The sequence below is a fragment of the Tasmannia lanceolata genome, unplaced genomic scaffold (assembly GCF_043159265.1).
Source record: "Tasmannia lanceolata isolate RefF3 unplaced genomic scaffold, GAP_Taslan_0.1 ptg000015l, whole genome shotgun sequence".
NCBI classification, from domain to species: Eukaryota; Viridiplantae; Streptophyta; class Magnoliopsida; order Canellales; family Winteraceae; genus Tasmannia; species Tasmannia lanceolata.
This window is the reverse complement of record NW_027518692.1, coordinates 55259984-55271196: the sequence shown is the minus strand read 5'-3', so window position 1 is coordinate 55271196 and position 11213 is coordinate 55259984. Positions and strand designations below refer to the sequence as shown.

At 37.0% G+C, this 11213-nt stretch overlaps 1 protein-coding gene across 1 annotated transcript; it reads right to left on the bottom strand.

The window, feature by feature from the left end:
* Positions 1–381: 381 nt before the first annotated feature.
* Positions 382–9570, bottom strand: GSNAP (gamma-soluble NSF attachment protein). Its single transcript, XM_077397164.1, has 9 exons — positions 9480–9570; positions 7626–7693; positions 7430–7514; positions 7157–7315; positions 6925–7062; positions 5092–5170; positions 3894–3973; positions 3209–3338; positions 382–713 (listed from the first exon to the last, which is right to left on the bottom strand). The coding sequence occupies exons 1-9, from the start codon at positions 9524–9526 to the stop codon at positions 612–614; spliced, it is 888 nt and encodes a 295-aa protein (XP_077253279.1). The 5' UTR covers positions 9527–9570; the 3' UTR covers positions 382–611.
* Between the last annotated feature and the right edge of the window lie 1643 nt (positions 9571–11213).

Genomic DNA, 11213 nt, shown 5'->3' with positions numbered 1-11213 from the left:
TCAAACAATATAGACCAACATACAGACGAGTGGGACTGATTGGATCAAGTTTGCCTTGAAATTACCGTGTCCATTGTTTGACAATTTTGTTAAAAGAAGGGTGCACAAATAGCTGCTAATTTAATAGCAAATTGCTGAAAAACATGGCCCTCAACAGTTGGCTCTGAACTGTTTAAAAGCTCAGGAGAATAGTGTGCCCATCCCAGGAGGAGTCTGAAGGTGGACTTGGGTGGAGACTGAAGAGAGATTGCGAAGCTCTCTGCTCGTTGCCATCAGAAACAAAATCAGTCATTGGGTTTCCTGTTGAAAAGCCGAAAAGTTGTAATTCAACAGTTCTCTGAAGAAAAAAATCATTCCCCACAACTATTTGAACATCTTGAATCATTTACAAACTGAATTTCATTTTTACTCACAAGTTAAGCAATTTCCAAATAACAAACCTTAAAAAAATATTAAATTTACATATCTTACGGTTTTTTTTTTTCATGCAGTACAAACCCGGAACAAAAAATGTTAGGAAATTGTAATTATCCAATAAAAGATCTTCGCATTGTCTCGCTGTTATTCTGCCCACTGCAGTTTTGTTTAGGGGATAGGTGTTGAAGGAGAGGCTAAGTGAGGTCATCTTCGTCTAGAGGCTCTGCATCCTGGCCCACTTCCAAGCCAAGTGAATCCAAATCACCTGTAGGCAGTTTCCTTGCAAGCCTAATGATCTGCATCCATTGCATGAGTAAAATTCAGCACTAGCAAAGATTAGTTTTGCACAAAAGGGAGCAACATACATAAAAAGGGATTTGCCAGCGTCCATCGGAAAAAGGCATTTCGAGGGTGGGCTGTTGCATGTGAGAGCAGCCACCTCGTGAATGAAGACAAAATCTGCTGAAATGTGAGCCTGTGTGGCTGCTCTCACATGCTGCTCATCTGCGAAATGCCATTTGCGATGGACGCTAGCAAATCCCACATAAAAAATTGGGTTTGATAACCCAGATCATGGTACAAATTGTCAGGAAAAAACAGATATAAAGCAGCCCAAATGACTAAGCTCTGCAGCAACATAGAAGTCAATCATAAATGTGAGAAAGATCATGGCCCCTTTACAGTGTGCGGGAAACTCTGGCTTCAGTAAACTAACCCTGAAATTCAACTTTTAACAATAGACAGAAGAAGCCATTCATGTGTCATAACAAATGGGCCAAATACCGAATGTTTCAAGCTGACCAAACAGATGGGTCAGAAATGCTGAGAATCAAGAGCAACGGTCTTTGATTCAAAGCCACAAAGACAATTAAGACAGACCAGCCTCTAAAAAAGCCCGTGAGAAAATAGTCCCAAAAGTAGATTACTGACATCAAGCCTTAGCCAACCTGTCTGCTCCATCCTTAGCCAACCTGTCTGCCTCCTCATTCGCCAGGCGCCTTCTATGATGAAGTGATGAACTTTCGGTCGTCTGACTGATTGGCCCATGGTATAATATTGGTTGAATTGCCATCCATTGGACACAAATCACTTCACGCCCCATAGCAACACCCTTGCTTCTATCTCATTTGCATCACACATACACACCTACTGGTCCTGAATAAGAAAGTAGTTACCACCTAGTTGAGTCCCTGAAAAGCCCACCTATGCCCGCCATGCCCGGAGCTGCTATCAAAATTTAATTTTACCAAACTAGGGGGAGGAGGTGTCCACCTCAGGGCTACTTCCCTTTTCCCTCTTTTTTCATGCATTTCCACTTTCCAATTGCTAAGGATTTCCCGACACTGTAACTCGACGACTATGCAAATACTATTCCAATGTATAAAAAATCCTTTGTTCTAATACCAAGTTGGACTTGGTGGAGGATATAGTAGAGGAAGAGAGGGGAGACAATGAGAGAAAAGAAATGAAGTGAATGGAATAGTTCCCTCTATGGGCTATTCTTGTATATTAACGACAAAATCTACGTGACATGGAAAAGACGTAAATACCCTCAGAATACAATCTAATTCCCATACAAGAAATAATCCTTATTTCCACATATTAAATGTAATACATCAAAATCATGCATGATTCATTTGATGTGCATGTTTGCAAAGAGAATTAAAGATATTTGGGTGTTAATTACTTATATTTGGGTGTTAATTACTTATTTATGCACGCTTCATTGTTTTCACTATTTTTTGTAATATTGCTAGATCTATCAAGTTATGCATGCTTTTTTTTGTTTCTTAATTCATTGTATTTTCGTAATATTGCTAGATCTATCAAGTTATGCGTGCTTTTGTTTATTTTTTCTTCTTTATTTGATTTTACCGCAATATTTAACATATGCTATTTTTAATTATTATATAATCAGATCTATATAGAGGGCGAGCCTTGGCGCAATGGGGGCCTTAGCCCTCCCCAGACCCCGCAATGGCGGGAGCCTCATGCACTGGGCTGCCCTTTATATATATATATATATATATATATATATATATATATATATATATATATATATATATATATATATATATATATATATATATGTCATGAGCAAGACCCACGTAGAAGTTGGTTAATGTGCCTTTTTTTGTAAACCCATTTTACTTTTTTGCATACTTATTCACTGTTTAATAAATAAAGTATTTGCATGTTTGATATTTGATACACTTGAGAGTATAAGAAAGAAGAATTTCCTTTGGTTTTCAAGACTATTTGATAAATATTGAAGTACTTTGTACCCCCTACTTAGTGGCAATGCCAATGAGGAGCAGGCAAATGGCCTACATGTTGCCAAGAATAGTTCATGGTTAAGTAGGAAGCTTTCCACAATGAAGAGCATAACTAGGGCACATTTGGCTGCCAGGAATGATTTTTCATGATAAATTGGGCGTCTCCAAGTGGAAATGAGCGTGAAGTCGGCTAAAAATCTGGAATCAAAATCCCGGAGCTAGTGGAGAAGTTGCTAAAAAACTGGAAAAGGTTGATCTGGTTTTGAGTAGAGTTTTTGGTTTCCTGACTTTTAGCAACTTCTCCTCGCCCGAGACACTAGTTCCAGGATTTTGTTTCCGGATTTTTAGCCGACTCCATTCTCATCTCCACTTGGAGACACCCAATTTATCATGAAAACGTGCCCCTAATGTAACCCATCATACTGCCCCATTTGCTGGTGCTATGTGCATATGTCATACCTTTCTAACCCAGACCTTGAAGTGTTATTAATAAGTAAACAAATAAGCGAGTTTACCATATGATCGAGATTTGAAATGGTGCTCGACTGAGCAACCCGTTTGATTTCTTCAATATCCTTTTCTGAATATGCTGACAGCAGTTTACTAGCACAGCGGTTCTGGTCACTACTAAGAAAAGCTTCAATCCTGCAAATTGAGAAAGTAAATTACGCTTGACGTTTTTTTTACATAAAAAACAGGGGCATTAGAATTGATTCAGACAAATATCGGATTAAATGTACATCATATTCATGATAAACAAGCAAAATTCTCTTTTATTGCTCATGGACCACCGCACATATGGCATGTGCCTGTTGATCAGGACCGTTCATCTCGTGGGCCACCACAATATAGCGGGTCAAGAACAATACCACACCAAATGGATGATCCTAACCCCTCAATCTAAAAGGGGCCTGAATAAATTTTGACTGATGATTTTTCCAGGCCTTGATCGAGTGCATGGTTTCTAAGTTGAGAATGGAACTAGTCTCACCTATACATATTGGGGGCCCCAATCACCTCACACATGCAATATGTACATTGTATCATGGGCAAAAAAAATGCATGCTTGTTGGAATGTTGCTAGCATTACTTTAAAAGATAACAATGACATGAAAAGTTCTCAAAACAAACAAAAAATTACCAATACTGGAAGTCCAAGTTAAGCAATTTTACTGATACTATGGAAAGTATAAAACTCACTGAGAACAATCATTGTAGCACTTCTGTGCTTGCTGAAAATCATGTGCATAAAGGTACACTATAATTGCACTCAGATATGCCTGCATCCAAAATAATGATAGTCAAAAAAAAAAAAAAAAAAAACATAGCAGGGCACCTCCATAGTTTTCAATATTGGATTAGAAAGAGAAGAATCACATTTATACTATTTTCAACTGAAAAAATTGCAGTTAAATCATCCAAAGTAATTGAATATACAATAGAAAAGATCCTCACTTGGTGATTCACAGGTGCATATTCTAACAGACTCTTGAAAATAAAAGGAAAATCCCATTTATCTTGTGTTGGATTCACAGGGAATTTACTGAATCCATGTAAGAACACATCCTAATGAAAAAAAAATCTCACCAAAATTTTCTCAGAAAACATACTGTCCCAATTCTCTTAATGCCCAATATGTCAGTAATATTTATAAGCATGGTGGACCACTGACACTTATCAGGAATTTCAAAAAGTAGGCTAATTGTGAGCATGTAGATTAACAGTTTGTTTAGATTCACAAGTTTTCATCTTCAATAGCTCCAAGGATTCATCAGATCTACCAAAAATTTAAAAGTTTGTGAAATCGAATAAAAAATTCAAAGACACAGGTGCACCTACACATGACCTGACAATCATGAAATATTAATGTTATTGGGCATGATATACAAGTCACTTGAATGTATCAATCATATTTTCTGGCTTTTGCAAGGGGAGCTACTATGACTGTAACATTTACTTGTGCAACTTCACCCGTACAGTTATTGTTTTCAGAAACATAATAAAATTTTGAGATGAAAAATAACAACTAAATTGCTATGTGAAATAAAAAAACTGAATGCTAATCATTAATCAATACCAATCAAATAAGTAGGCATATCTTGGGTAAGAAATTTCAACATTTTAAATGACAGAAATAAGGTTTCTGGGAGACACCAAATTACCAACCATTTCCAACCGTCTAATTAACAGATACGGTCACAGGCATGGATTTAAATTTCGGTTTCGGACCCTACAGAAACCGATTTTTTTTTTCCCAAATTTCGGTCATTTTGAATTTCAGTCAAAATGACCAAATTTCGGCCAAAATCCAAAATTTTCGGATTTCGGCTGAAATTTAAAACAATGGTCGCAGGCGAGGATTATGTGGAGGAGAAAATTAGAATGATAATTTGAGCACCTTGCATTGACTGTTAACAGCTTTGCACTGATCAGCGGCCAAGCCCCACCTCAATAGAAAAGTTGCGGCATCAGTATACCTGTAAGAACCACACCAGAAAAACAAATCGTCAACTGATTTAAATAGAAATTAATTATCAAGCATCTTCTAATGGAATTACAGATTCCGAATCAACAGTAGTTTATAGTGATGCCTTTTTATATTTGATATTTCTCAACATATTGCAAAAGCTCTGCAGATGGAAGAGATTCCTTTGCACATTATCGGTTGGTAGCTGGTGAAAGACCTGAAATGGAAGATGTGGAGATCACTACACTAAAACCTAGTGAACTCGGCCTTTTCTGTTGTACAGCTCTAAGCCTGTTGAGTGTTGAGTGCCCCATGCACTTTTATTCTGACAATGTTGGGAGAACTACCAATATTCTTACAGGAGAAACGGATTGAACCACAATATTCATGTTCCTACATTCCTCCTGAAAATGAGGCAATGCAAAGAACACGAGAGAGAGAGAGAGAGAGAGAGAGAGCAACGCCGTTTTTTTTTTGGGGTGGGGGGTGGGGGAGGATGACCGTTAGTCAACCTAATTAGGCCGACTACCATAAATATGATTATTATTAAAGGAAAAAGACAAAGGTACCTTGGGTACTTAATACAACAAAATATACATTATACTTTGACACCCCCTCAAGCTAGAGCATATATATCACACATGCCCAGCTTGGAACATGTAAGATGAAAAGGATTCCTAGCAAGGGCTTTGGTAAAGACATCATCCAACTGATCCTTAGACTTCACAAATGACGGACATATCTTACTAATCGTGACTGCATCACGAACAAAGTGACATTCAACCTTGATGTGCTCTCATGGAAGACTGGATTGCTGCTTCATTGTTACAAAACATCACCATAGGTTTATCAGATACAACTCAAAATTCACTCATACTAAAGAGTTTCTACCCACATCAATTCGCATGCAGTATGACAATACCAAGGTCATCATTCTTTTGTCTGAGTAAATGACAATATCAAGGTCATCATTCTTTTGTATATAAGGTCTTTCCCTAGAGCATTCTTCAGATACTGAAGAATTCTGCATAAATCTTCCCAATGGAATTAAGTAGGAGAATGCATAAATTGACTCACCACACCCACGACAAAAGTGATATCAGGATGAGTAACAGTGAGGCAGATTAATTTCCCAAATAGATGTCTATATCTTTGGATCTGCAAATTGAACACCTTCATCACATAATATTTTTACAATTGGATCCATAGGTGTCTCTGCAGGTTTGGTTATGGTGAGAAGATATGTCACATACTTCCTTCAGAATAGACTTACGCCATCCTTTTTCCTGGCAATCTCTATGCCTAGAAAATAGTGTAGGGATCCAAGATCTTTTGTCTAAAAGTGTTGTTTGAGCTTCATTTTCACTTCATCTATCCCAACTATGTCATTGCCATAAATAATAATATCATCAACATAGACAATGTAATTATACCTGATGTTCTGTGCTGAACAAAAACAGAATGATCAGCATGACTTCCACAGAATCCAAGGGATACAACTACTCTGCTGAAGTTGTCAAACCAAGTTCTACGAGATTGTTTAAGCTCATAACTGGCTTTTTGCACTTTATATACCATACTCTTCCACCATTCAAAAAAAAAAAAAAAAACCATACCATACACATCCCGTGAGCAACAAATTCCGGGGGTTGCTCCATGTAAAATAGTGTAGCTATCCATGCTGATGACATTAAAGAAACCAGATCTCCAACAATAACTTCTATACCATATAAGTTAGACCGAGTCATAAATTGGTTCCCTTACCTCTCAAGTTTAACATAGACACTGGTGGCAGCACGATATAAATCAAATGCCATTTGGTCCTTCCCATCCTCTTCTAGAACAACACAAGCATCACCGTACATACGAACGGCTTCATCAGGATTGGCATCTTCAAGGGCACTATAGTAAATAATAAAATGTCGATTAACAATTTTCTGAAGACATTCAACTGTTAAAGCTAAGAGCAGAGGAATGTAAGAAGCCAGATACACACCGAGCACCCTTTCCAAGAGCGTCCGCTGCAGGCTGTGATCTTCCACACTCAGTGTACAACTCGGATGCTCTTCTGTAAAGGTCAGCAACTTCACTCCATTTACCAAGTTCCTTTGCTAGAGCTGCAGCCGACTCCATATGCTTAGCAGCATCCCAAGGTCTGAAAATTGTAAAGGGTAACTTTAAACAAATTAAAAAAAAAAAAAAAAAAAAAAAAACAGGCGAATACATATATCAAATATAAAACCACATAAATCAAAGCAACAGAGAATACGATGAAAGCATCTCCTGCCCCTTTGAGGCCTTCTCAAATGCCAACATTGCTTTTTCATTGTCTTTGGCAAGCCTGAATGCAAGAGCTTCAACAAAAGTAGAAGTAATTATGAATAAGATCCAACAAAGCATACTAGAGCACCAATTAAAAGACGCCTCTAGATTTAAAATATCATCTAGTTATAAAAATTACCAACCTGCCTTCTCATACAGGATAGTGGCACTCTTCCAATCAGCACTCCACCTAGTAAGACTGAGTTTTGTTCTGAAATGAAAAAGACCCAAACGTCAACATGAAACCAGTAGAAAATATAGAGGTTTCACCCAATCTAAAAGAAGAAAATTCTTCTCTCCGTAAGTGAGACTATATACGCTGAGTTTTACAAAACCTTTCAGGCTTTCGCCCTTCTCTTGATTTTTTTGTCTTCTGGCCTGTGCAGAAAATTGAATCCGCATTGCATATAACCATAAGTATATGGTTATGGTTATATGCAAAGAATATAACTCATCTGTAATGATGCCTTATAGATGCGATTTGAACGTGCAAAGAATAAACTAATTGCCTATTAGTCTATTACATAATAATGACATGGCATGGTTACATCTTAATGCTTTATGCTGCCGTTCTTAGTGTTATAAATCACGGGTGAGTTTCAGACCTGGGCATCCAGTACACAGGCATTGAAGGATCTTTTTTCAGAAAACAGTGGCACAAAACTATGTTGGATGGCACAAATTTTAATATTACTAGGGAGCATGATGTATTGGAAGATATATTCCACAAGGAAGTGATAAGAACTTTGTTTGATTTGTTCGGGGACAGAGCCCCAAGACATTACCCTCTCTAGTCTCTACCTACCATTTTCCCAAGTGTGTGTGTGTGTTGAGATGAGAAAAAGATGTAATGGTGGTGTTCAGAGTGTCAGCAAAAACATAGGTACTATACCTTGTCTTCATAATCTAGAAAATATTGATAGTTATATTTTAATCTATTTATTTGATCCTTTTTTTGGATTATTTTCTATTTATGTATTTATCATTGAATTTTGATTATATATTCCTGATTAACATGGTTGAAGCACCACTACACCAGGTGGTTTAAGTGTTTAACACTTGCAAGGAGTTTCAAGTCCCATTTCTAGGCAAGGGGCGAGTTGGAAAATATGCTTGCTAAAGATCATGTATTGAGATCATAGACAGCCATGAGTTCAATTTGCCAGCAAATTGACATCTCATTACGCTTCAACTGGGGGATGGGAGTATTTTAGTGCCACTGTTTCCCAATTATACCTTGTACATTCAGTATGGTGCTGACTTTAATAAAAAATTTCATTACTGGTTACGAAAAAAACAATGTAGATTCTGATTGATCTCTAGCGAGCATTTTCCAACTAGACATTCATCTTAAGAAAGTATTGTGGATTGTACCATGATTGCTTCTTGAATATGAATCGGACTATAATTAATTAGCTGAGCAATTCCTATTCTCGTAATCGCTTATCTCCTTTACCAATCCTAGAACAACAAGGCTCAATAACTGTAAAATCTTAACATCATCATCGCACAAATGTACCCATTAAATTTCTTCGATTCTTAATACTTTCACTTAAATCGGTTCTAATTATTTTTCATTTTTTTGGAAAAAATTACTTGAATGCAAATATCCTGAATCTCCTTATTTTACCTTTTTGGTAAAATTTGCTTAGATCGGGTTTTGATTATGACCTCGAAATGTAAAACTTAAAATCTAGGGTTTAAGTTAGGTTTAGATATCCACATTCATCACAGACATAAAAAAAACATTCTATTTATTTGACATTTAACGAATGAAAAGATAACATACATCAGGAAAATTATCAATTTATCTGTAATTTCATCGATCTCCCAAAGAAAATATCGGATCAGATGATTATCTGAGAATATTCAACGTGAAATTAAGAAAAAATAAGTTATAAAAGCACGATATTTTTCCATTAGTCAATTCAGCATAGAAGAAGAAGAAGAAGAAAAAAAAAAGAGTTGCAGAGAGAGATCGAGAGAGAAAATCTTACAATTTATCAGCTTTTATCATCGTCTTCTCGGCGTCGGAACTCGCCATGGTCGAGCTCCTTTTTCCCTATTCGTCTCAAACTTTCAACTTATAAAAACAACCAAAAGCAAAGGCGTGCGCAATACGCACCCTTTTACAGGGAATGATATCAGCACAACCATGTTTTGATATTTTCACTAATACATCTTGTCTTTTTGTATTTAAAGAACTCTCAAATGGTTATTACAGTTCCCAAAACAGATCTCACAAGCCAATTTAAAAAAAAGAAAAGACAAGGTATAGGTCTGTGCAATTATTAAGACATGGTTGTGATGATATCATTTCCCTTTTATATATAGCGTGGGGCCTTATAGTTCATTATATATTCAAAAATACCATACGGCCCACTCCATAGGATGATCCAAACCGTCCAATTGTTGGGCCACAACATTAATAGGTTGTGCCCCAAATAACATTTCCATAAGATGATCCTAACCCTCTGATCTATAGACGGACCTGTATAGATCGGAGGGTTAGGATAATCCTATGGAAATGATTTTTAGGGCATAACCAATTTACATTGTGGTGCAACAAATGAACGGTTTGGATCATCCTATGGAATGGGTCGTACACTACATTTTGGAAGAAAAAAAAAACTGGACTGTATGGCCACACACCAGACAATCAATCGGATTTGCAAAGTTAGTGGGCCCACTATGGATGGATCATTCACTTTTTTTTTTTTTGTAACATCGTCTTCCAGGCCACCAATCCAACGGATAAAATCATCTGATTGGAGAGATTTTTAAATTTTGCTAGATCCAGTAGTATAGTCATAATGATCTCATGAGATCTGGTTAGATCTCCGGGATGCATTGTATTACCATGTAGCTATTTTATCATGCCCACGGGATCTATATTGATTGGTATGAGTTACTCACATGGTTAGGGCCTATGTTGGATTGGCTATACCCTAAAAATGATCCCCTTTCACTTTGTTTTCCATGGCTATTGGGTCATTGAATCTAGATTTCTATTATATTTTTGTGGATCTTGATTGGATAGTTAGATCACGCATTGGTAATGATTTGGCATTGAACCATCTAAGGCAAGGTCTATCACATGGGTGGATTTAATTAATCATAGTCAACCACAAACATACAATTGAAACTAGAAATCATCCTACAATGTAATTGGGTGATGGGTTTACTTGTGACTTCACGGGAATGGAACAAAGAAGATCAAGATGGTCGACGGAGTGGTTCGTACTTTAGTTGGTACAGCTTATGTCCCAAAGATACGAAAGAATCTAGTGTCGCTTAGCCTCGAATGGGATATTCGACGAGTATATGTAGGTAGGTTTGGACCACTACTATAAAAATCTCACCACACTCTTTCCTATATCTTTCTCATCTTATTTGCATCTTGATTTTTATCTTCCTAGTGATCAATCATTTTGGCTCTTGGATATAATTTGTTAGTTAATCATTACAAAAGTATATTTTTTTGATACCCAATTCACCCGCCTCCTAGGTTATCATACCTACACCTAGGCCACATAGTGTTGAGAGAGAGAGAGAGAGTATCCATTGGTTTTTTATCGGTTCTTTCTCATTTTATGGTCTTGGTTGGGAAGCAAGGAAAAGGGTTGCGCTTTGCGGGTTCTCGGGTTTGTGTTAATCCATTGTAATCCATTCTAATCTTGGTTTCTCATACTGAAGATCAGGTTCTCGCCCATTGACATTGGCCGAATCTT